The sequence below is a fragment of the Balearica regulorum genome, chromosome 10 (genome assembly GCF_011004875.1).
Source record: "Balearica regulorum gibbericeps isolate bBalReg1 chromosome 10, bBalReg1.pri, whole genome shotgun sequence".
In the NCBI taxonomy this organism is placed as follows: Eukaryota; Metazoa; Chordata; class Aves; order Gruiformes; family Gruidae; genus Balearica; species Balearica regulorum.
Genome location: NC_046193.1, coordinates 1,341,019 through 1,367,345, shown reverse-complemented (window position 1 = coordinate 1,367,345; position 26,327 = coordinate 1,341,019). Strand labels below are relative to the sequence as shown.

Below are 26,327 nucleotides of genomic sequence, written 5' to 3'. Positions count from 1 at the left end.
TCACCAAAATGTTTCCTCCTACAGACCACGATGGAGCGGGATGAATGGGACTAGGACCCTTGTCATGGGGTGCCGGTGGGGGTGATGCTGTCCCTGATCCATCTCTGCCTCCCTTGCCTTACAGACCCTGACAGAGGACAGGTGACAAGGCTGGAAGCAGAAGCCACCATCCCTCCAGCAGCCTCTCCTTCTCAGCCTCTTCTCATCGTGTCCTTACAAGAAGAGCAGGATAAGTGTAAAGGTATGTTGGAGGTGTAAACTGCAGATGCAGACGAGCGAGGAATGTTTAGAGAGCCTGAATAAAATTCCACACGTCCCTTCGCCAATCTGATTCAGCACACATCCTCGATTTGTTACCTCTGGCATAAGGCTGAGGAATTGTCAGGGGAAACCTGAGGAAGTAATTTGAGGCGCTACTCTGGTTTCAGGGTTATTACACACCTGCTATTTAGTTTAAGGTAAGCAGCGCAGCTGTGCAGCGCAATGTGAACAATACAGGTAGGAGTGGCACAGGTGTGTGTCTGTGTAATAGGAGGGTTGTAAGTAGTGATTAGGGCTGTCTGAACGGATTGTTTACAAACTGCATTCCCCATTGCCTAAATGGGGATTATATTTGGATGACCTGGAAGTTCGTAACTTCAGCTGATTGGTGTTGTGAATGCTAACGTATTTTGCAATTTTGCTTTGTATAGATAATGGCCCCTGCAAGCACATCTGCAATATCGTGGAAGGAAATGTTGTATGCTCTTGTTTGTCTGGATATACTATCATGGCTGATGGGATTTCTTGCGAAGGTAAGTGGTTCAGGTTCACCATAGAGACATGGTTAAAACACTTTTATATAGATCTTATTGATCCCATACTCCTAGGTGTTTCTCTAAGGGCTCCTTATTTTCAGTATTGTGAATTGCAATGGCAGTACAGAGACCATTTGCCAGAAGGAATACCAGATCTGCTTCACAGATAACTCCTGAAGCATGTCTATCCAGTGTGCCTGTTCCCTGGGGACTTCAGGTGAAGGCAAGCCTGGATTTGTGCTCTTTTCCTCTGACATTCCAGGCTTTTTTTCAGCCCTCTTGGTTCGTATTCCCACTGTCGTTCTTCCCCAGGGTCTGTCTAGTCAGCAGCTTTTCTTCCTGAGAATGGGAGCAGCTAGCAGGACGTGGACTTATTTGTTGTCCTGAGGAACTCCCTCAGAGCTACAGCGCTGGTGTCTCACCTGTTTGGTTTGGTTTGGTTTTGTTTCTGCTTGCTTTGAAAACCTGGATTCACTGAGGCTTCACTGCTAGGAAGAGTGTGCCAGTGTGAGCTGGTACAGCTCCGTGGGTTTCACGTGGCCCTGAAGCTCGGGCCTGCGCAATGATGAACAGTGAATTGCAAAGCTGCATCATGATCATTCACATTATATGCATTTTAAATGGATGTGTTTGGGTAGTGACAAAGGGTATGTTTGCCCAGGAAAGATTGGGGGTCAGAAGCAATGCCCTGTGACATACTTTAATTATAAATCTGTAAGTATGGGAGCAATAACAGCCAGCAGTGAAATGCAAGGAGAAGCCTCTGATGCTCAGAATTGCTCACAAGTGATCCACATCCCTCTTAATCTCCGATCTTATTGGATAACAAATAATTTTTCATGAAATTGCAGATAGTCTGTGAAGAAAATGGGAATTTAATATCACCAGATAAAATATTCACTGTGCATTGCTTACTCAAGTGTGGTGGAAACTAATTTGATTAATTAATGTCAGAATCAAAAGGGGCATTTCAAGGCAATTGTTGGAGGTGAAAGCATTCAGAAACGTCAGTGGAAGTAGTGAGTTTAAATTGTAGCAAGGCACATTTATAATCTGTATTAAAGTAAGCATTTGATGGTAAGGTGGGTGGTGCACTGAAACAGGTTTCCTGCAAAGAGTGTGCATTGCATCTGTGTGACTGCCTGTTCTAAGAACGGCTCTTTCTGCAATGACAAAAGCGTAGGGGTGTGAGCAAGGACTAGATGATCTCCAAGGGTTTATTCCAGCCCTGTTTTCAGTGTAACACCGCGTGTATTATAGCATGGTGCTGATGTGGTAGCTCCAACGCACTTCGTTTAGAGATCTCCAGCATGAAAGAAGCGTTGTTTCATTTCAGAAATTGTTCTAATAGAGTTCTATTTTTCCCTTTTGGTTGCAACATGTTGATATAGATTTGGATGAGTGCCTCACAGGTGCTCACGCTTGTTCCAGAGGACAATTATGTGTGAACACATTGGGATCATTCTACTGTGTCAACCACAGAGTGATCTGTGCAGAGGGCTTTATACTCAACAGGCATAGAAAATGTGTTGGTAAGATGATAGGTATAAGCCGTTCACCACAGCATTGTAATTCTTCATGCTCTGCAATGCATTTAAACCATTTGTGCTAAAAGGCTCTCTGGCCATCTTTGCGTATGACATTTCAATATGAGTTAGTAAAAACACATGTGCACCATTTGCTCAGCCACTTAACATCATGAGTTGTACGCTATTTGGCTTTTTCCCTAGCAATACATTCTCAGGATACATATAACTTTGCTCAAAAGTCATAAAAGTTCATAGGTATGATGACCACAGCAGTACTGATGACTATTGAACTGGACTAAGAAAACATAGCGGTTGATCTCTCTGGGCAGTGTCAATCCCCAGACATCATGGAACAGCAAAATTTCATCAATATAGCTCGAGAAAGCTGCAGAAATCCAGGCAGTGGAAAAGGTCCATCCCAAAGTGATTGGAATTTTAAAATTCAGATTAGTCTTTCGTTGATTCTGGCACACATTTCTTTGTATAAAAGTCAAAGATGCATCATAACTGCTGTATCATCCCTGCTATTTAAGTTCATGCAAGAAACTAATCTATTTTTACAAGTGTATTTATGAGGATTTAATTTGCTTCAAAAAGCCAAGGCCTGAGCTTATGAAAGAGTTTCCATCTGGGGTACTTTTCTAGCGGCTGGTCTTGGAGGCACCTGAGCTGCAGCAGTGCTGTGTGGTAATGCCTGGAAACCTGGAGCCATTCATGAAAGCAGCGGTGCCTGTCACTACAATGTCACATGTGAACACATTCGCCTTCTTCCACCCCTGTCCTTCTCCTTACTTTTATAAGGTTGTTTTTCTAACCATCACAACTTTGGTTTTGTTCTTATCTTTTAAAGCTCTATGATCTCATCTTATTAATGAGCATCATATGGCATGAGGGCACGAGCAGGAAAGTTTATACAGTTGTCATAGTTTAGAGCAGAAATGTGATTTACTGCCTTCCGGATTTTCCTTAAATTGCAAAAATTGGACTTATTTTTTAATCATTATTTATTTTTTAATCAGAGATAGTAGTAAGCATGAAAAACTAATGAAATTATTTAGTTTAAATTAAATGGCTGAGAGAACACCACTGGAAGGAAGGATAACTTTCAGAGAAACTATCAGATTGTGAGATGGAAGATGGTATTTGTAGTTGGCCACAGTCTGCATGGCGGGTTTCAAGGCTTTCACAGAGCCTGCTGCACACACCACATTTCTGAATATAAGGTCTGGTAAGTGAGCAGCTGAAGGAGCTACCTCCCCTTGCTTTCTGCCACTGAAAATCTTGCCATTTAATCCCCTGATGTTTTTCCTGGATTATGCAGTAGGGAAATATCTGTCCTTTTCTACATCTCCCAGGAGCTTTTGAAACTACATTAATGCATGTTTGTCAGCTGCTTTGGCAGAAGGTACTATAGAAGATGCCAAGTGCTTCCTTTTATTCGCTTTCTTCCTCTCCTGTCCATATGACATTATAACAGAGTTTGATTGTGACTGATATAAGATAAACTTCAGGCATCACCAGTAAAATGGAAGATACAACTCTCGGTTGTAAAGCTAAAAGATCCTCTTTTCCCTCACTAAATAACAAACCTCTGTATTTCTCTAATGCAAGTCGGGATTTACAGGTATCCTTGTAAATAAGCTAGACACTGTGAAGTTTCTCTTTCTTTTCGGATCGCTGTACCCTGTGTTCTCCCTACTCACATACAGCTCTGCTCTGTGTGTTTGCCTGCAGAACATTTGCTGTATTTAACATTTTTCCTACTTTTTCAGTCAAAGGGGAAAGCCACAAGCGTGTTGTGGTTTCTGTTTCATTCAGCTGCCTCATTGCAGCCATATTCGCCTCAGGTATCCTTTTCCAGCTGAACTGCTTTTGTGATCCATCTTGAGCTATCTCAAACACCGTGAGGAAAGCTTTGGTAATTTGTTTGCAAATTATTGTTGTTTTAATGATGGCACTCTCTGCACACTTTAGGGACAGCAGGAACGATCTTTGCACAGCAACAAAACAACCAATAACCTTTTATCTGTTGAATTTCCTTAAGTCAAACTGTGGAAGGTTATAATCCCAAGTGCATTCAGGAGCAGATATCCAGAATTCCTGAAAGCCAGCTATGCACAATGAAGAGTCACCAGCTGTTTAAATGGCTTGCACACACCAGCTTTGTGTAACTTTGTGAACAGATATTAAAATGTCTTTAGGCTTGAAAGCTCCATTTTCTCCAGAGATAAGAGCCAGGTGGGACGTTTTTAACATGGATTGTTTTTCCTGGTGACTTGCAGGCAAAGTCATTACCACCACCCACACGCACACTGACGGGAGACTAGTTTGCTACTTTTTTTGCTACTCCCATCTAAATTTTCCCTCCTGCCAGAGTGAGCAGTAAGTGGTCACTTTATTGCTGAACCATAGGGACTGTGCGCGAGCACAGGATGGGTGGTTGCACAATAACAACGCTTCTAAATAAAACAGATGTATTCCATAAAACAAATTGAGCTGAAGGAATTTGAAGAAAAAAAAAAAATCATGAGAAACTACAGATGCAGGACAAAAAAAGTCTGCATTTCACATTTTTATAAAATGTGCAAAAAATTAATTCTCAGTGTCAATGTACATATTGAAAAAAATAGCAGTAGGTGAATGTTGATTTTTTTTGCAAAATTTCAGCTTCTTAGATGCAACAGATATGCTCAGGGATCATGTGTATGCTGCTGTTTTCAACAACAATTCCAGGAAAAAAATGAGATATTACGTGATTACATTTCATTCCGGTTTCTACTGACATAAAGTGAGGAATGTTGTTGCCACACACATAGACCTAGTAGATTTCTCAAAAATTAACTGTGTGGCTTGTTTTTAATATATTACTGAATTATTTTCTCTCTTATTTCTTTTTTTTTTTTATAAATATAATCTTGCCCTACCTCATAGTCTTAGTTGGCTTGGATGAAGACTACAGCTGGTCCAACATTGGGAATTAACTTTGTTTCAAACTGGAAACATAACTCTCATTTTTCCTAGTGCTCTGTCAAGCATCCTACTGACTTGTTGAGTTGGTTTCCAGTATTGAAGAGATACAAGTTATGGACCCTCTGGATTTTATGGATAATCAACAGAGAGGAAAAAAGGAAAGAGAGAGATTGTCCTGTTTTATAAAAATGTATTCAGTCCTCAGTCCCCTCTGCTTGTGCCATAATGGTAGAGTGATGACATGGACAGATGGGAACTCATGAGAAAGATGCTGCAAGTCTTCTGAGATCTCATTTTGTGGCATTGACAATTTAGGAATTTGTTTAGAAAAATGAACAAAAAATGGCATGTCTGTTAAGTAACAACGAAAAGGGAACTTTGGTGGGCTGGCAACTGGCCTGATACGAGAGATGGAGATTCGTGCCCTAACATTGCGTAGGACAGAGCAGAGCCTTGCATCCTACATGGCTCACAGTGTGAGCCTTGAATCTCAGCCCAGGTCACAATCGTTAGGCTTTAGAGATCATCAGTGTATCACTTGTGCACAGAACTTTCATTGAAAGCAAAAATTCTGCGTGTAATATTCCGGTTTCCATAATTTTAGTTTCCTCAAATGCATTCTGGCCAGTTCTACTTATTTTCTTAAGTACTCAGAAATTTGAAAATTGAATCAAAAAATGTAGACAAAACATGAAATTATATTAGTTCTTTTCTTCTCTGTGAAATCTTAACCACCTTTTTCCCTGTTGACACCTGCTAATCAGGTGGGATACTTCCTGCCTTGTTTGGGTGGTATTTCAGACAAACACGCTTTCTTCCTACTGGCTCTTTTGACATTGTGCTGAACTGCCTTCAGTTCATATGCTGCACTGTGGTGCTGACAGTTTGTTTCTATGAGAAGGCTTTTTGCGGTTTGCAAGAAAAGATAAGCTCAGATCTGTTGTATAGCCAGTAGAAAGTCTTGCATTGACATTATCTGTTAAGTAGCTATCCGTAGCCATTTGTCTCTAAAATAAAAAAAAAAAAACTCCAACAAAAACCCCCACAAACAAACAAAAAACCCAACAAAACATAAACTCATATTTATTTAAGAACTATATCTAGTGAGGTGGGAGAGGTCTACCACAGCAACTCATATTCTTCTCCCAGCGTATGAGGGGATTTTTTGTTTTGTTTTGTGTGTGGTTTTGGTGGGTTTTTTCCCCAAGACCACTTATGAGAATATTGCAGCATACTCTTCATTCTAATATGTAAAAACTGGGAAACCACACAAGCGTTAGGAGGACATAACCCTGTAAAAACTTTGGGGTAGGAAAGTACCTGCCACTCAGTGGAAGTTCACAAACACAAGTGGGACAGGCACAAAGATATCTAAGCTGATGGAAGCGACCTTGCTGTGGATTAATCGGCTTTGGAAAGCAAGTATACACAACATGGGAAGAATAGCAATGGCAAGCAAAGAGAAAACCCAAGTAAATGAGAAGTGAAATGGCACCAAGCTAACATGCTGGTCTTGCAAAACTCCATGCACGTCACCAGTTAGCTGACTTCAGCAGGAACTGAAATTTCTTGGTGCTTCTCTTCATCTATTTCGTAGAAAACAAGCTGGCACGTTTTCTAAGACAAAAAGCTTTTAAAATGGCTTTTCCTGTTTTCATGCTCCACAAGGGGAAGTGATATATCTGATGTTGTAGTTATCTGGGAATGAGGTTCCACAGCCAAAATGAAAATCTCATTTAAACAATACTCGCTTTATTGTGTAGTACGAAAACAGCTTCGTGCGCAGAGAAACCGGATGATTGGTAATAGTTATGGTCACATTTGGCTTTTGTTAGTTCTAGAAATACTTCTTAGCTTTATATAGAACTGTGAATGTCTAAGATTCTGTGGAGAATGGCAAGAAAGTTTCTCTTCCCAGTCTCTACTCCTTTTTGTTGCTTCTAAGTATTTGCTCATCATGCTATTCTTAGCTTTCGGTATTAAAATAAGCAAAACCTGAATTTGAGATTATTTCATTCAAGCCTATCAAAATGTATCATTTTAAGGCTGTGGCATATTCCTTTCCAAATTGTCCTAAATTCTGCAATCTTGTATTTAAGTGATTTTTTTAAAAAGAACTTTTCTACTACTCCACCTGCAGAAATCAGATCTCTTTAAAGATTTAAATACAAATTTACAAACTTGATTGAGCCTTCAGCATTCCTCTCTCCGTCTTTTCTTGTGTATGCAGTTCTAATGACGCGTTCCTTAGGAAATAAGTGTGTTGCGTGACTCCAGCTGCAGCGGGGCAGGCAGTCTCAGTACCTCTCTTGCAGCAGCCCCACACCAGCAGCTCCTGTCTATCTGGCGTGAAGGACTGATACGTAGCCTGAGCTATGAAAACCTGGTAACGAGCAATAAGTATTAATCACTTTCTCATTCAAGTTGTCCAGGAGGTTTCTATCCATTAGACCAGAAGCTGATCATCAATGCTCTACACACCCTGCATTTAATCAGTTCTGTCTGTCCCTTGTCCTCAGTGCCTGCACCATCTGCTGTGCATTTGGGAAGAGGGGAGGAGAAGGATATCTCCCTGTGATTTGTGTCTCTTGAGTTACTCTGTGTTAACAAAAGATCCTGGAATAAAACATCGTTTATCAGGATACTGTGGCAAAGTGTGTATTGACTATCTTTTGGAAGAATATTGAGTATCTTTTGGAAGAAACAGTTTCACTTGAGGTTTTGGCTCCTTCCAAAAGAGCAGGAAGAGGCAGATCTCTTGATAAATGTGAGCTACTGAAGTGTTTAACTATTTCTTGTAGACATTAATGAATGCGTAACAGATACGCACACCTGCCAGCGGAGAGAGCATTGCGTCAACACCATGGGATCATTCAAATGTCTCCAGGAATTGAGCTGTCAGCCAGGTTATGAACTTAAGGATGGAGAATGTGTTGGTAAGACAAGTGTTTTTTCAGCTAATGCAATTCCTGTTCCCAAAAAAGGAGAGGAAGGGGATTGCAAAGCATTTTATCGTTGCTGGTCTGTGATAGCAGGATTGTAACTCAAAAAGGCTGATCATCATGGAAATGTTTGGCTTCATGAGCCCCTTCTATACATTCATTTATTTGAAATAGATCCCAGGGATAACTATAAATACTTTGGAAAATGCATGAAAACTTACGAATTAGGGTTTTCCCTTTTAAGAGATCTCACTGATGGAGGAATTTCTATTACGTTCCTCTGGTTAGCTCTCCTTCTGTCTGAAATGGCTGATAGTGTTTGCTCTTGAACACTGAATCACAGCCTGAATGGATCATGGGACCGACTCAGTCCGGTCCCTCCTGCGTTTAGGAGGCCTGTCTGCATTTATTTACATTTTGAGTGGTCGTGGGGTTAAGAAGTTATTCTTCATCTCCCGCTTCTTGGTCTATATGGAAGTCTAATGGAGAAGCTAACCTCAGCAGTCATAGCACAGCAGAAGTTGCTCTGCAGCACCGGAGTATGCAGCAGACACATGTGCCTTGCCTTCCAGGGCAGAAGTCAGGGTTGTTTACTCCTAAATTTTTCACTCAAAGAGTTTCCTGACAACTGGAATAAGAGATGCCTCAGGAAAGAACGTAGCTCTTGACATACAACATAAGGTTATAAAATAGAAGTGATCAGCAATCTCGCTTTTATATACAGCTGTCATAACTAAACCTTGGTTTACTTGAAGAGGCTGTCTGTGAACATCTTGTTCTCTTGTCTGATTCTATAGCATTTCTAACATTTATTGCTAATCTAAATTGCTTTCTAGTCTTAAAGTTAGATTATAACAGATTATAAAATTTACAAATTGTTTCGAAGTAGCCTTTAAATTAATGACTTATAGATTATAAGACTAGAATGCCAGAACTACTCTGTGTAAAATTGCCTACAGATAACTATTGAATTTGCAGAGGTTTATGAAATACTGAATTCCACATTTTTTATTTGTCTCAATCAATAAAGATGATAGGAAGACTTTATTAATAAAGTACCTTCTGGGAGACTGGTGATGTTCCCTCGTGACCTTAACGTTTATCTGAGGAGTTAGGACAGAAAGAGAAGTGCCGGCAGTTCTCCCCTGTCTGCCTGGAGGAGTAGGGACTCCTCAGTTGTGGAGTTTCCTCCATTTGTCTTTATCTTCTCATAAAGATGTTCATCATGGCAACTGTTCTCAGCAACCAGCGTATGTTAAAGTACCATTTGAAAATACTCACGGGAACTGAATTTGGAACGTATTTATAGTTCAAGTCTGTTTCTAGGTGGGGTTTCTTCAGCTGGAAATGGAAGTAATGCCACTATACCAACTGACCCATGCAGTTACTCAACACAGATCAGTGGCGTGTAAATTTATAAGTGTGAAACTTGCAGGAAGCATTTTCAACGTACCTAGAAAGCAAGCATTAAGTTGGTGAATATAATTTGAGAAATAATTTCATATATGTAATAAAAAATGAGAAAGCTGTGTAGAGCTCCAGCTGCAGAGTAAGAGAAAAAAGCAACATTTGTTACTAATGGTGCTACCTGCCATTCAAATTTTTTTCAGAATGCTTTGCAGAGTCGGTGTACTTAAGTACATAAATGTATACACATGTGCGCAGCTCCATTCAGGCGAGGTGCCCTTTTAGTATTAAACTCAGTGGAGGTAGGTTTCTACCTGGCATTCCTGAGGTATATAAGAAACGAGACCACTTTGCTTGTGAAATAGCATGTTACTCGTCTTATGCATCCTTATTCCTAGTTTTAATTTGGGTCTTTAGGATTTTAAAAGAGCAGATGTTTCAGTATTTGTGGTTTACAAGAGATGCTGTGAACAAGGCAGTAGGGACCTGAATCACATTTGCCACAGGACGTGACAAATTCTGAAGCCTGTGCTGAAGTGGATGACCAACAGCAAACACACCTAAACCTCAGATTTCCCAAGGGCAGCGTGGAGCGTCTGGTTTAAATGATGCTTCCTAACTTCCTTTCTGAGAAAAGAAATTCTACACTAGTCATGAAGACTGTTGAAAATTACAGCTTAACTCGTCACAATTTGGTGTTTTGATCTGATTAACAGATATTGATGAATGCACGAGAGGAACTCATAGTTGTAAAGTAAACTTCGTTTGTCAGAATACGGAAGGATCATTCTACTGTGAGTCAAAGCAGCGCTGCATGGATGGATTTTTACAAGACCCTGAGGGAAACTGTGTTGGTAAGCGTGACCAGCAATATGTTTGTAACATGTGCACAGCACTGGCCAGCTCCTATTCCTTTTAGCCTGTCCATGGGGTGTATATTGACCACCTGTAATTTTCCTCAAATCCTGCTGTGAATTAAATGAAAGAATCGCTGTCCTTTTAAAGATGTCTATACTTGCATACTGAATTTGAAAGTGTCACCACAGCAGATCTTCATCAGCCTTGTATTTTGCAGCACAATAAATTGAAATGAAGGAAAAGAAGTGACAGCTGGAAGAAAACAGACCAGAAAGGTTACATAGCTTCTCTCACTATTCTAGTTCTTTGTCTTCACCAGATATTAATGAATGCACATCTCTGCCTGAGCCATGTAAACCAGGATTCAACTGCATCAATACCGTTGGGTCTTACACCTGCCAAAGGAACATGCTGACATGCAGCAGAGGCTACCACTCCAATGAGGAGGGAACCCGATGCATCGGTAAGGTTGGACTCCAGTGTTTGGTCAGGTGCCTTCTGAGAGGAAAAAGTGCATTTCAGTTCTGAAGAGAGGTTTTGAGTTACCTCTAGTTTCCTGAATTGGTCTGAGGAATGGGAATTTGCTGTTGAAGCAGCTCAGTGATTTGTTAGCGCTACAGGATGCTGCGCTGATGTCTGACGGCTGCGTGGAGTTGTTCTGGGTATGCCGGGTGACATTGGTTTTGGGTGCATATGGGATTTACAGACTTCCATTCGGAGTGAATGTGATTTAGTTACTTTTTAAACTCACGCTGTCAGTCAAAACCACAGCCCTTTGCTGTTTTTTTACAGTATCTCACTGTAAGCGATATGGTCTGAAGCCATGGGATGCAGCAAACAAGAAACACTGAGTTTGCGGGCTCATGAGAGTAGCGCTAAGTGGATGTTCTTTGTAGCGCTATGAATAGTGTTCCCCATGCACATCCAGTTGTGTGTATGTTTAGGATAAACTCTTACTTTCTTTGTGAAAAGAATGCTGAAATACTCATATGGCTGGCATACAGTTTGATACTCACTTGGTTTTGTTCCAATGTGTTTACAGAGTTACTGACTCAGAAGAGCCAATTTCATCTCTTATTAGCATTTGTTCTGTAAATGAGCACTCCAGGCACAAAGGAATTGAAAGTTTTTTTCCTTGGTGCCCAAGGCAAGGCTGGCTCCCTGTTCTTTGATTCCCTATGTTCTGTGTTACACGAAGTAGGAAATCATAAAATGACAGCAGGAAAAAAAAAAAAAAAGAAATTACAAATCAGCATTTTAGTTAGTGATGATATCCTAATGATGTCTACTTATGTTCCCTTTGGATAAAAGGAAGGATGAAAAACAAACAAAATACACTTTTATGATACTACAGGTGGGTGGAAGCCATGTTGGCAGCCGTCTACTAATTTGGTCATGACTAGCAACTTGTAGTGAAAAACAGTGGTATAGATAGACTCCATTTCCACATAAATTTCTGCATTCTCCTTTTTGCTCTTCGTTACGCTCTGTCTCCCCTCATGATTTTACCCTCAGGACTATCCAGACCGTGCTTGGCCAGTGGGATGGTGGGGAACATTTGGAAGTAGCAGAAGATGGGCATGGTTTATGTGTGTAACTTAGGAAATTGAGAAAGCTTCCTAATACAGCTCTAGGGGTTGTGTTTCATAAACTTGGAGCAAAGTAGTGCAGTCTCATTTGCTGTCTTATTATACAGAAGCCTGAAATATTTTGATCGCTACAAAGGGAAGGTCCAAAAGTCCGTTCTCTCCCAGTTGCTGTGAAGACACAGTTCTTCAGCTGGTTTCCATCAGTCCTGTTTCAGCAAATTCAACTGGACTGGGTACGTTTGCACCACCTTATGTGTGGTGACCTGAAATTGTTTTTGGGGTTACCACCATGCCAGTGTCTCCATGAATGCCATTTTTTTCATGAGTCAGCAGTCATCACTGAGCGGCTCAGAAGTCCTGGCCGTGGTGTTTATGGCCTTTGTTTTCAAGCCCTGCTAATGGCTAGGGGAAATTATGTTCCTAAACTTCAAACTGATGATTTATAGAAAGAATCCCGCTTTTTTTCTCCAGTTATTCCTAAAAGAGAGTGACTGTGTGTAAATACGTGACAGAGGAGGAAATTGCCATTGTTCATACAGCATTTATATCTTCAAAGCATGACGAGTTAACACAATGCGTTGTAATTACTGATGATACTTTGTCTCCACTTTACATGATTGACAGTGCTTTTAAGGAGCAGGTATAAGGAAGCTTCTCTAGTTTGATTTTGGGAAAACAAATGTTTAATGTTAATTGGTGATTTTCTGTCTCCACTGTGTGCACTCTGCAGTCATTATCTTTTGGTATTTTTTTGGTATGCCTTTCTTTAAGTAGGCAGAGGGCATGGAGAAGAAAAAAGAAAAGCATATGGTCCTAATTTCCCCTCTCTATAATAAAAACTCATTTCTTTAAGGCATTACAATAGCTAATTAGATTTCTGATTCAGATTTATTCACAGTGGTAAATACATCATCTGCACGTGTCTCTCCAGCAGAACTACACTAGTATGGTCATCCTCTCTGTTTAGAGGATTCATCTTTCTTTAAAATGTTCCTGTTTTCTCATTTAGTAAATGAGTTATTAAAAACTGCCTCTTATATTTAACTGAAAACTACTGGAACTATCCTGAAATATAGCACACTTCTGACAGAATAATGCCATAGAACTAATTAAAGGCTAAATGCAATGGAATATATAATTTCAGACAAACTAATGAAATGGTTGCACACATGAATTCATTGCAAATAAAACTTTAAAAATTTGTAGCTGCGTTAGAAACTTCCTTGTTTTGATGCTACCTCTGATCTTAAAAGAAAAGGAGCAGAAATCTATGAGCCTGTTAGGAATTCCTTGCTTGGTGAGTGGCATTCCCTGCCATCCCTCACCCTGATGCCAGCAGCGACTGTGTAGGTGGGAATCTGTGCTGAAATACTGAACAAAGTATTTGCTTGCGCCTCTCATCAGGGTTAATATAATCTCCGCTTTTCCAAATCCAAGTTTCTGTGATAAGTAACTTGCTCTCACTTCCCTATGATTTTCTCAGCAAGTGACTGCTTTCCGGAGCGCTCTCCAAGGCAGCTGTTTGATGGAGAAATGCCCAGGAACCCTTCAAAATGAAATAGTGCTCAAATTTATGACTTCTAATAGGGCAGTACGGAGAACCTCCAGCCTTAGACTACCATCCTGATTAATATTACATTGACAGGGATTTTGGTTGTAAAAGTAGTTGAAGATATGAGTAGTAGGAAGGAAGCAGGATCTGATGGCTTAGGAAATGGCAGAACTCGGAATCCTTTAAGAAATACAAGTTTCTGAGGATTAATCAGTTTTTGATGCTTCTTGTCGCAGATGGTAACAGGGATTTGTTAGATACTGATGAGCTATTTAGTCATGTTGCAAGTCTTGTAAATCGGCGTGTATTGAAAACTCTCATCGTCGTCTGAGGATTTTTAAAATCAGATAGGAAGTGATGCATGTGACTGGAGAAGCAATGAATTTGTTGATATTGGATTTTGGATGAGAGGCCGTGAGGAATATCAAACTGTGAGTTGATTGAGAAAAGAAAAAAGATCAACATTGGGAAAGAGCAAAAGGTAGACAGCAGAAGGAAGACTGAAAGGGCAACTGGAGATGAAAATAGCAATTGCTTTAATTGAAGGGATGAGCAGAATTTCTGGCTAGTTCTTGTTTTGCTTTAAATGGCTTGCCGTGACTCATGCAATGGCAGAACATCAGAATAGGGTGTTTAAATGTCATGGTTTGATCAGAATCAAAATGTGTTTACATTGAAATGCAGAATATGCTGGGAAAGCTCCATTGCAGTTAAAGTTACCGTTTTCACTTTTAAAATACTGTATTGCTTTTCAAAAGTTTGCCTTAGAGATATGTAAAGCTGACTGAGAAGAGCAGAATGGATAAAGCTGATATTCTGTCTGCTCTGTCCAGGGGACAACCGTAACAGTTTTTATTCCTGTTATTTCATTTATTTATTTTTTTTTCTCATTGTAAACATTGATTTTCAGCAAACTATATTCAAGCTAATTGCTTTTTCTGGTTCTGCAGATGTGGATGAATGTCAAACGGGTGTACACCGTTGTGGCGAAGGGCAGATTTGTCATAATATTCCTGGGGCTTATCGCTGTGACTGCAAGATGGGATATCAGTACGATGCATTCAGCAGAAGCTGCATTGGTATGTAAGGCGCAAGATGAGATGAAATGACTGATTGATTGAGCCTTGGACCTCAAAGCAGTACTTAGCACCATTGTAGTGTGCAGTTATTAGTTCTGCAATGCAGTGCCTCAAAAGATGATGGAATCACCCCCACAGCAGCCGTCGGGCAGTGCAACCAGCCATTCAGAGCTTTGCCGCTCCGTGCTGTGATTTCAAACCAGGTGCCCTTGGTTTGGTTTAGCTGCAGGTTATCAATTAAAGTCATCTGCAAAGTACTTTCCTACGGGTTACGCTTCTGCTCCCATAGAAATGTATCTTTCTGAAGATTTCACAACTTTATAAGAGACTGTGATACAGCATATTCTACCGCTACTGTAAACCAATTAGAGCACAAAGTCAGACAGCATAAAACCTGAGGTTGCAGCATTTCATGCCCTGCAAATCAATCTCTGACACTTCTAAAATATCCTCCTGCATCTTGTTTGATGCTTGTGTTTCTAAGTTGATTGTATATTTGCTTGTTACGCTGGCAGATATAAATGAGTGCTGGAATTATCCTGGACGCCTGTGTCAGCACACGTGTGAGAACACCCCTGGGTCCTACCATTGCACTTGTTCCTCCGGTTTCCGCTTGTCTTATGATGGGAAGCATTGTGAAGGTACCTGACATTTTTTCCATGAAGAAGAAATTCCAGTGTGAGTTAAGGGACTTTAGAGAAGGAGTTGAGGTGAAATGTAAATGCAGTAAACGCATGATTTCTGTATACTCAAATTTGCAGATACTCAGTCAAACACTCGAACTGTCAGATGAGAGCCGATGAGTTTCTCCTCTTTCTTCCTTTCCCTCACATACTGTTTCCTTTCCTTCCAGATGAGAGAAAAGGAGAAGATAATAAAGTTAGAATAGGAGACTTTTCGTGCAAGTTTTAATAAAGATGAAACTTGATAGTCACAAAACTTGAAAAAATTGATTTTGAATCGAATGGAAGTTAATTTTAAGTTCTCCATGACTTTTTTAAGGCAATGATTACACATTTTAAATGAACTGTAACATATAAGGTCTGAAACACGTGTTTGCATGTGTATGTGTTTTCATTGGCATACATAGAAATGAAATTCAGGTGCAGCAGACATCCTTATACTTCTTGGCATTCCACCTGGGGAGCAGAAACATCTTTTTGGGACAAATTAGTCCCTCCTTATTCACTCTCACCAGAAAGATCTGGTAGCTGATCTCAGAGGCAAGAAGTGATGGAAGATACTGTTCTGAACCGTTGTGGCAATGTCTGTGGATTTGTTTTTGGATACAGATGTGAATGAATGCGATGCTAGTCCCTGCAGCCAGGAGTGTGCCAATGTTTATGGTTCCTATCAGTGTTACTGCAGACAAGGTTTCCAGCTAGCAGAAGATGGGCATTCTTGTAAAGGTAAGGCTGCTGCTTCGTCAGCTCAAGTTAAATATGCATATACTTTTTAACGGTCAGTGCTGTCTAACTCGTTAACAGTAAGTGCTGTCGAACTCTTAGCAGCACCTAATGCTGCAGGTGATGCCTAAGGAAGATTCTGAGTTATACCCTGCTGCAGAAACTGCAAAAGGTAGCTCCAGCTATTGACAAATCCAGTTTCTTTTCATGCCTCCTACTTGGGGCTGGAATACAGTTGAGTGACCGCAGAACCAGTGAGGTTGTTTCATGCGGCTAGAACTTATGACTGAAGAAATTAGGAGGGAAGATAATGTTTACCTATATTGCATCAATTAAAGCCTCCACTCAGCCACAGTTGAGTGAAGGCTTGCTCTAACTTCTGCTGGTGGTGGGTGAATGAGGAGTAGAGTGATCAGAGTGGAGAAAGGAAGGGTTTTACCTGTTTTCCTGAAGTTACCAATACTGGCAGATACTTTGGAGAGCCTTTGTTTAAGCAATGGTGAAGAAACCCACGTTCTTTCTTGTGCTCCCAAAGCAATCCTCGAAGAATTACAGAGGTACCAGAGAGAATTTTTCAAACTCAGATGTGCCCTAGATGTATTGTTCTTTTCTGTAAGTCCACACTACTTGCAATCAGTACTTTTTGGAGCAGTCTTGCATTCAGTGTTTCAGAAAGCACCATCAACTGTCCTAAAGCAATGTCAAACTTTCATGGTTGCATTCTTGTTTAAGAATGTACTATAAATGTGTCAGATAAGAATTTCCTTGTGTTCTACGGCCTCCCTTTTCAGATTTCTGTTTTTCTTTTTTTCATGTGTTTGTAACTGTGTTTTTTTCCCAGATATTGATGAGTGCACACAAAGTGCAGGCATCCTTTGTACTTTCCGCTGCGTGAATGTTCCTGGTAGTTATCAGTGTGCTTGTCCTGAGCAGGGATATACCATGGCAGCAAATGGAAGAACCTGTCGAGGTAATGAGGAGTTTAGGAACTGAAAGGTTGATATCACAAAGCTTTAATCCTTGGAATAATCTAAGCCATTATTGTTATTCAATCAAGTCTCCATTTTTTATGTTAGTCACTGTTAAAAAGCCAGTATTTGACAAAGTTGCCAAATATTGGTATATGCAATGTCAGCTTTATCCTGTGTTAGAAAATGTGCTGGGGCAACGTGAGCTAATCATTTAAATGAATTCCTAAGGGAGCCCACTTCATCATTCGAACTGGGGCACTCGATTACTTGCATGAGCTGTATGTGCACCCTGGCACAGCGGTAAGCGATCTGGTTTTTCAGAGGTGCCAGATGTAGCAATCCGTGGCCTCGTTAAGAGTTGCAGTTTCCTGCCCCAGAAACCTGGGAGTGGACGTGGGAGCTGTAATGGGGACTTGGACATCCTGAAGTCTGCCACCTAAGCATAGATATGTGGCATTAGTAAATGTTAGTGTAAATGGCATGTATCTTCCCCCCACACACCCCTTTCCTCCAGAATCATAGAAATGTCTTCTGGGTGTCTGGTGTTTTTCATCTGGTGCACAGCTGTCTGTTTTTGAAGTAAAAATCCCCCATTTCCAAAGGATGCACTGACTGTGTAACGATGATTGAAGATCTGATTACCTTTATGTACTCTACATGCATTCCTGCAGTCGGTTACACTAACTACCAGGCATTTCCTGCTCTTAGTTTTTCAGGAACCCTTCACATAACTTTTGGTTATGTATCTCCTATGCTTAAATTCTCTTCTCAGTGCTAACTGCAGAGAATTTACACTGTGTAAATCACAAATGGCATGAGCATACTTGATCCTGACTTTGGAGCAGAGAAACAGACTAAATGACAATTAAAATCTTTTAAAATATTTTTTTAAATGTCTTTTTAAGTATGAATGCAGTTATATCCATGTGCATTTAAATTCTTACCTACAAGTCACCTTTAGAAAACTGCAGCTGTGACTCTCCTCAGGCTTTATTTGGGTTGGTTTTTTCCTGCTAACTTGGAGTGCTGGCACGTTAGTTGCCAGCTCTGCCAGCAGTGGGGTTTGAGCTGAGGATGTCTTCCCGAGTTAATAGTGTGAGTCGCTGCGTTAATCACCCAGCACAGGTCTCCAGAGCCGCAGGCACCCAGCGTGCTCCAGGCGCTGGAGGTGGAGGAAGAAGCTTTGCCACAGACCTATGGATCGCACTTCGTTGTTTGTGTGGTGCGAAACCCTCCCTGCACGCTCGCCCTGTGTGGAGAGGGTCCCTGTTGTATAGGCTAGCCCTGCTCAGTGAGCTGTACAGTAACACTTGGAAAAGCTTTTCCAAGTACCTGTGCCACCTGGTACTCACACTCCCCTTAGAGGGCAAAGTTGTCTACTTGCAGAACTTAGCGTGTGTGCGGCAGCTCTGTGCACGGCTGCGCAAGCTGGCATTTAGTCAGGTGCTGGAAGGAACCCCCGGGTACGTGCCCTTTTTTTGAGCTCTGCAAGTTTGTAGTCACAAGTTTGGGCAGGCTTATATGTTGAGGTGTCTCTGAAAACGTTGTCAGGGAAACAGTCTGAATGGATGTCGGCTGTGCTAAACTCAAGAAGACTGTATTGGTTTCCACCAGCTAAAGAGCTGCCTCCAGTTGCTCATCATCTGACCAGCGCTTAAGAGTTACTGGTGGCACATTCTTTGTACCTTTTTTTTTCAGATAGACAAGTTGTATCTCATGTAATAGCGTCTCAACAGACGGATCTTTTTGGAGAAACTGCCTGTGGTATTTTGCAGCACAGCCAAACTGGTGAAGTGAGCGCTTTCATGACAATGGTTGCAATATGGAAGAAATTTTCTTTTCACCTAGGGGCACTTCTGAGAATCAGCAAAGGATTTAATTTACTTTGATTCCCTCCTACTTCCTATTGTATACTTTTCTTTGCAAGACTTTTAAACTGGTCAGGTCAGTGTATGAGATCAGTTCTCATCCCAGGGGAATGGAGGGAGTGGGAGGTTGTAGTTTTCCTCTAGGAGTCTCTCCTCTGTGACAGTTGGCAGAACTGCGGAGCCCTACGCAGTTCACGTGGTTTGTCTGCTAGCATTTATTTCATTTTAAAGCCTCCGTGCATTGTCTAGACATTTGGGAGTACACAATGTGACTGTGAGGTCTCTGCCAATATTTTCTGCTCAAGCTGAATCCTTGTTACTGCATCTGGTTTTCAGCGTTTTAAGGTCCATGGGTTGGGCTTGTGCTTATGTATTATTTAGGTAACCACGTTTATACGCTAGGCCATAAAGTGTCTTTGAGCTTTACGTGTTCTTTTTTGTCTTCTGCAACATTACTTTTCATTATGGGGAGATATTTAACTTATATTTTAAAAAATGTGTGATTTGTTCTGAAGTGTTGTTCTTAAGTTCCCATTTTTCCTAATAGTCTGGTGGAGCTTACACCTCCTGGATCATGCAGCTGTATGGCAATGGTTACTTTGCTTGGTATTTGCCCCTCACTTTAATCCAGAGCAACCTTCATGCATAGATAAATTCTTCCCCTGACATAGCCCAGCTTTATCAATTCTCAAAACGTCAGTGAGAAGGTCCTGTCGGCTTTTAGCATGGGTTGGTTGCATTCTGAGGGGATTTGTTTAATCCTAAGGGACACCTTTTCTCACGGTAGGCTGTGAATGGCTAACGTGTAGGCAGACATAGGGTGTCCCTCCCTCCATTCTGTGTGTTTGCTTTGGGGAGGGGAAGGCCTCCCTGCACGCTGGGTGATGAGGGAATGTTTGCTTGGGATACGTGGACATTTTACAGCCTTGTCCACGAAGAAGGAGCCGCTGCCATCACATACATGTTATGCAGCGTACAAGCAATTTAAAGCAGTGGCCACCTTTCATCGAGGACTGTTCCTCGTACTCCAGCGCTTGCACACAGCATCTACACCGTGTGCAACTCTGTGCATGTGCTCTGCTGTTTGAAACCGGTTAGATGGTTCCCCCAGCTCTTGAGCTTGTCACACGTGCACTGTGCTCACGTACTGAACAGTGTACGAGCACCACACTTGTTTGGAAACACCTCGCATGACACAGGCTAGCTCTAAGCACGAAACTGGTTCAGGGAGTGCCAGTGACCTGTGAAGCTGTAAAAATTGGCCCGTCACTTTCAGGAAACTATTTAAAAACTATCTTCAATCAGAACAGCTGTGGAAAGCTTACACAGCAGCTGCAGGGATGAACAGGTTGGCCGGTCTGAGAAGTTTAGGGTTCCACTGCCTTAGACTACCGCTATCTAGTTATTTTATTCTGTTTCCTTTCAGCCTAGTTTATAAAACTACTTACAACACATCTCTGACACCTCAGGAGCAAGGGAGAGTAGGACAGCACAGGCAATTCTGTCTAGATGTTCATGTTTGGGTTTTATTGCATTGGGAGGATCTTGGGTTTTTAAGAACTTTTTTTCCTTCTCATGTTTATTCTCCACTCAAAGTTAAACCCTGTGCGGCATCGGCTGTGTTTGGCGTGTGAATAGCTAGGTTCACAGGAGCGTGCCAGTGTTTGCAAAGTCCAGGTAAAGAAGCAGACTTCCCCTGTGGCAGGCAGCCAGCCCTGGCCACACGGGACAGGAGGACTATCGAACAGCATGGAAAGGATCACAAGCTTCTTGTAGGGAGGAGTGGGCTCCCTTGTTTGTTGTGCACAGTGCCGCGTGGTACTGTCATCTCTTATTAACTGATAATGTCAAGGAAGGAAATTTTTTCTGCAGAAGACAGGAATTTTAGCAGAATTGGAATCAATGTGATTTACACTGTCACTCCAAATGCCAGACAGTGTCTGTGCACAGAGCTGAACCTGACACACCTCACCTGAATGTGCAGTTCACACCCCGTGTGTTTCCTCCAGGGTTCTGCGGTCCTGGTCTGCAGGCAGCAGGCACAGGTACTCCAGAGGCAGCACGTAGCAACTGAGCGGTGAAGACAACAGCCCACAGATTCCTCTTGCTATTTATGCACACAAAGTCTATAAATTGTGATTATGCCTTATTTTTGAACTCTTTCCTTATATTTCTTCTTGTTAGATATCGATGAATGTGCAATAGGAACCCATAACTGTTCGGCTGCAGAGACTTGCTATAACATCCAGGGCGGCTTCCGCTGCCTGTCCTTCGAGTGCCCTTCCAACTACAGAAAAGTTTCTGACATGTAAGTATGGCCATCGCAACAAAGCGAGCGGCCCTGTCCAGTGACTGTGGATGTTACGTAGTGCTTGTGGGCGGGTGTAAATGCTCAGAGCTCTAAGGAGCTGCTTCGGTACCTGGAGCACATAGAGACTTTCTGTCCGGTTTTGCCTCTTCCTTCTTCCAAGCCCTAGAGCCCCGGTTTGCCCTCCAACTGCTGCTAGAACAGCAGTCACCAGAGCCTGCAGCTCTGCTTGCTGCAGCTCTACAAGGGCTCTGTTTATAATTAGGTTTTAAGAAAATAGATCATCTGTGCTGCTTATATCATTGCGGTGGCTGCCAGGCTGCTCAGTGTACCACTTCTGCAGTGGTTTTGGGGCTCCCTGTTTAATATACAGATTGCAGTTCCTCAGAGATCGTTGAAATGTTGAGGGGGAGCAGGATAATGAGTTTGCTGGGCTTACAGGGTCCTTGGGAATGGCACATCTCCCAGCAGCTGAGGCTTGGGAGCCCCAAAATCTCCCTACCCATTTCCTACCTCGATGGTTGCCAGTGCTTTGGGAAGACATGTTTAGTTGCTTATGACTTAAGCCATACTTTTTCTGCCTTATAGAATTGAGCAGCTTTACAGGCTGAGGAGCTTGTTACCCATTCCCGTGTTTCAGTTACCTTTTTAAGTGTGATTGCTTTTACTTTCTTGGAGCGGTGTCCCAGGCCTGTGCTGTCAGTGATGGATCACAGAGTCCTCTTCCAAGCTCTGTACTGCTTGCAGCATGACTCTGGCTCTTTCTTCATTGTGGAGCTTCCCAACACAGCTCTCTGTGTCCATGATTTCTATTGTACTATGACAATTGTATCACCTAGAAATGCTTTACGGGCACTGTAAAAGCAGAACAAGCAGCTGGTAATTACACAGCTGAAGTCTGGGACTCCTTATTGTCTAATACCTTTGCAATACCCTGAAATACATGTAATTTTACTTGCTATTACACGAACACTGAATGTGCTTCATTTCTCATCTCTTAGGAGGTGTGAACGAATCAGTTGTTTTAATTATCTGGACTGCCAAAATACCCCGGTGCGCATTACTTATTACCAGCTGAACTTCCAAACCAATATCGTGGTCCCAGCTCATATTTTCCGTATTGGACCATCGCCTGCCTATGCTGGAGACAACATAATCCTTACTATCAACAAGGGAAATGAAGAAAACTATTTCAGCACTCGAAGGCTGAACTCGTACACGGGCATTGTCTATCTTCAGCGACAAGTGAAAGAGCCTAAAGACTTTTTGTTAGATGTTGAAATGAAACTGTGGCGTCAGGGAACATACACTACTTTTCTTGCCAAAATTTACATTTTCATCACAGCTCATGCGTACTGAAGCATGTATCGACATTGGATTTTATTGGTGCTATGCTCTTTAACTGTTCTACCAAAGCTTAATACTGTTGAACTGGCATTTAATGTATCTAGCTTTTATATTATTTTTCTATCAATGCTTTAAACTTTTTTATTGGTTGTGTAAATTAAGTTAATTTTTATCTTTGGTTTTGTTTTCTCATGTAATTCTTTACATCATCATTGGACAATGAGCGAAGGAAGGGTTAGAAAGGCAGTACATACATCGTGTTAAATGCTGGAACCTTTTCTTAGAAATTATTTTTAGGTTTAGTCACATCTGCAGGGTGTTGCACTAGAGAGGAAAAACGTTCAATTGGGAGTATTGGTTTTTGCCACTAAGGGAAAGAACCTTGAGCAATTTCTCTTTATAATGCAAACTTATGGTTTGGCTTAGCCACTGACTTCACCGAGGTTTCTCTGTGTTGAGATGCTGTGTCGAAGGCCGTACATGTACACTGACGGTTAGCTCACCTCATATTACCGGTTTATTTTCCTCCTTCCAACTTTCATAATATGTTGCCTAAAAATATATATAAATAAAAGAAAACTCCACCAGTGAAAATGCCTATGATTGAGTCTTGCTTTAGTAGGACTACTTATATGCTAAATATTTGCAAGACCAAGGCCTTACGAGCATGTCATGCTTTAGGGTAAAAGCTCACATTGCCATTTTTAGTAGTTGTCTGGGATTCCTCTCTATTCAAACTCATTCTATTGAGGTAACTAAGTGCAGATTAGCTGCATTATAATTCTTAGAGGAATGTCAAAGAGGAAGCATGGAAGTAATGAAATAATCAATTACTGCTCCTTATTTTAAAGCTTGGGTGTGCCACTGAAGAATCACTTGCCATTTTAAATAAACAAAAAGAGGAGTTGTTTCTCTTCTTCAAGATAGTTACTTCAGTTGTGTTACTAAATGATGCAGAGGAAAGCACTAGTTAAATTGGCGGGTTGTGTTATGCCATTTAGAAAATAATGCAACCTAAGTTTTGAGCTGGATTTCCTCTAGTTCTACAGGAAATTGGATGAGGTCCAAAGCTGAAGGCCAGACGTGGCAAAGCATAGTATAATCGAAGTATTTGTTAGAATTTAGAAATGAGTATCAGAACTTCCTTATGGCTATTTTCTTTCTTTTTTTTCGTGCCCAAAAAAGCAAAAAAGCTCCAGTGTTGAAATCTTCTGAGCTTCCTTTGTTCCAGCTATAATTATTCTGCAAAATGTTTTAAAGGAAAAACATAGCTACAATATATTGATGTTTACTACACTGCAGTTTAAGAATCTGTTCTTTTCTACAGTGATCTTATTTTGACTAGTATGTACACACACAAAAAAACCTGAGAAATCAAATTTATGGCCTTTTATGCCATAATCAACAATTTTATTATATTGTAAAATATTTGTTTGAACTGCATTTTAAAATCTTGTGAACACCACCTGTATGGTGAGAAGGGAGATGTACTGTATTCACTATATCCCAAGGCCAATTTCTTCCACTTCAAGTCACTTCTTTGATTTGGACTCTCTTATCAATAATAAAGTGCAAATCGTTCTGTATCTGATATCATAAAGACCCATTACCAGGGAAAAATTATTGCCATTCCCCAGCTGTAAAATACGGGATATCTGTGAGTTTGCATACATCAAGCTTTTCTTTGTTTTTTCTATAAAAATCATTTTGTAAAAGTGATCTTCTTCCATCCATCTTTTGTTTTCCATAGTCAACAGTTTCACAAGCATTTAGCAGGGAAGTGCCAACCAGGACAGACATGTTTATGCAATTTGTCATTTCAGTTAATGCGTATCTTACCGCTACAGGCCTGGCAAGAGGAAGAGGCAGCTGCAGCAATGAGCAGGAGAGCCTTTCAGATCCGTTATGCAGTATACGTGTTAAGCGGCGATACATTTCTCCATGTCCCAGTGGGGCACATCAAGACTCACCAAAACCCAGAGTTTTCCATCAACATTAGTATTTGATTGAGCACAAATGACATTCAAGCCTCGACAGTCTTTCTTGTCAGAGAACAAATGGACAAGCCATTTGTTACTTGGAGACCTTTTGCTGACTAAAACCGGCTGTAGTCAATCATATTAAGGATCTGGCAGTTTGTAACACCGACTTTTCATTTTCTAGACAAGTAATTGATGAAGAAAGTTTTAGGAAAGGCTTTGCATACCATGATAAGAAAAGTGCTGTGTTATAAAAAAACCCCATGTCTTCATCAGCACTGCGTCCTGTAGGCACTGAAAAGGGTTAGAATAGCTGCTCAGTGCAACTGGCCAAAGGAAAGGTTTTTGGTAGATAATTTCATGTTCTTCCATTCCCAGAAAAACCAGAAGAATCTGGTACCAACCCAAAGCGTATGCCCTGTCACTTTTAGTAGGAGCTGCAGTGCAGGGACAGCCAGCCCTGCATCCTTTGCTCTTCCTTAGGACAGAGCTCATGACTGAACTTCAGCAGACAGGTCCACCAAAGATCCACTGACCAGCGAGGATGGGCTTTCACTGGGCCGCAAAGGCTTTGGGTGGAATTGTAGTCTCCTCCTAGTCTAGCTCCTAGAAGGCCCAGTGAATTAAGAACAGCTACCCAAGAACTATGCAAGCTCATAAATTCATGAGGAAAACAACAGCTGCAAACATAATAAAGAATTATAGCAGACTTGAGGCATATGGTTATATATATGTAAAAACTCAGATTATTAGTATATTCCCAAAATTGGAAATAACCTTTATATGACCTGTCTGAACAATGCATGTTCTGCTTGGCTTTGCAGGTTCCTTACTCCTGCCTCTATGAAACTTGACCTTTCTGTACTTGGTCGTTGTATCCCTTGGGAGATCCAGTGATCCCAGAGACTGAGGAAGATCAAATGTAGCATTGGAAGGAAGAAGAAATGAAAATCTGTGTGTTTGCTGGAAATTTGAATGGGTCTATTACAGAATGAAACATCAGGTTTTCTTTTAACTGGATATTTACATAACATATAGTTGAAATAGAAGTAGATGGGTGAGAAAGATGTTTTTACCTAATATCATGAATTGTTTCCTTTCTGCACCAGGGAGGAAGTATTTTCCAATCTCTTTGTATATAAAAAAATACATATATGTGGATTACTGCAGGTGCTGACTAGTCTGTGCGAGCATTCCTCTGGAGCCTGATGTAGAGAAAAGGCATCAGAGTGCTCAGCTTGGAGCTTGGTCCTCCTCCTCGCGCTGGAGGACCAGAGCACGGCTCACCCATCACATAAGAGTAAGCTGTTAACTGTACCGGGCCAGAATTCTTGTATTAGCTCTGAGATCCACCCCACGCCCCCTTCATTCTTTTTTTCTTTTTCTTCTCCTTTATATCAGTTATTCTTTAGTCTAGTGATTTAGGACAGAAGCAGATTTCAAACTTAGGGATTTTATGGTTTGGATCACCCTTTGAGGTTAAAGCTGTAATAAGGGACATACTACAATACTGGCTTTAACATCGGAGCATAAGAGAGCCTCCTTTGCACAGGTCCCATGCCAAACGCCTCTGTCAGCACAAGTCTTGGTATTTCAGAGAGAGGGGAGAAAGCTGAACCCCCTCCTCACCTGGGAGGTTTGCTCCAGGAGCCTGCTCCCTTGCAGACACGCTTCACTGGGGAAAGCCATTCAGAAGTGCACCTGCACCCGGTGAAGCTAAGGGGC

General features: G+C 41.3%; 1 protein-coding gene across 7 annotated transcripts in view; it reads left to right on the top strand.

The window, feature by feature from the left end:
• Positions 1 to 24,342, top strand: part of FBLN2 (fibulin 2) — a 107,290-nt gene extending 82,948 nt beyond the window's left edge. For 5 of the 7 annotated variants that reach the window (XM_075762663.1, XM_075762666.1, XM_075762665.1 and 2 more), the window contains 11 exons: positions 125 to 241; positions 693 to 794; positions 8,098 to 8,232; positions 10,362 to 10,499; positions 10,823 to 10,966; positions 14,595 to 14,723; positions 15,239 to 15,364; positions 16,016 to 16,132; positions 16,971 to 17,099; positions 21,153 to 21,276; positions 22,278 to 24,342. In XM_075762663.1, the coding sequence (XP_075618778.1) occupies positions 125 to 241; positions 693 to 794; positions 8,098 to 8,232; positions 10,362 to 10,499; positions 10,823 to 10,966; positions 14,595 to 14,723; positions 15,239 to 15,364; positions 16,016 to 16,132; positions 16,971 to 17,099; positions 21,153 to 21,276; positions 22,278 to 22,635 (1,619 nt within the window). In that variant the 3' untranslated portion in view covers positions 22,636 to 24,342. The remainder of the gene's footprint in view (positions 1 to 124; positions 242 to 692; positions 795 to 8,097; positions 8,233 to 10,361; positions 10,500 to 10,822; positions 10,967 to 14,594; positions 14,724 to 15,238; positions 15,365 to 16,015; positions 16,133 to 16,970; positions 17,100 to 21,152; positions 21,277 to 22,277) is intronic. The other 2 variants (XM_075762668.1, XM_075762667.1) reach the window with 2 other exon arrangements.
• Positions 24,343 to 26,327: the final 1,985 nt, after the last annotated feature.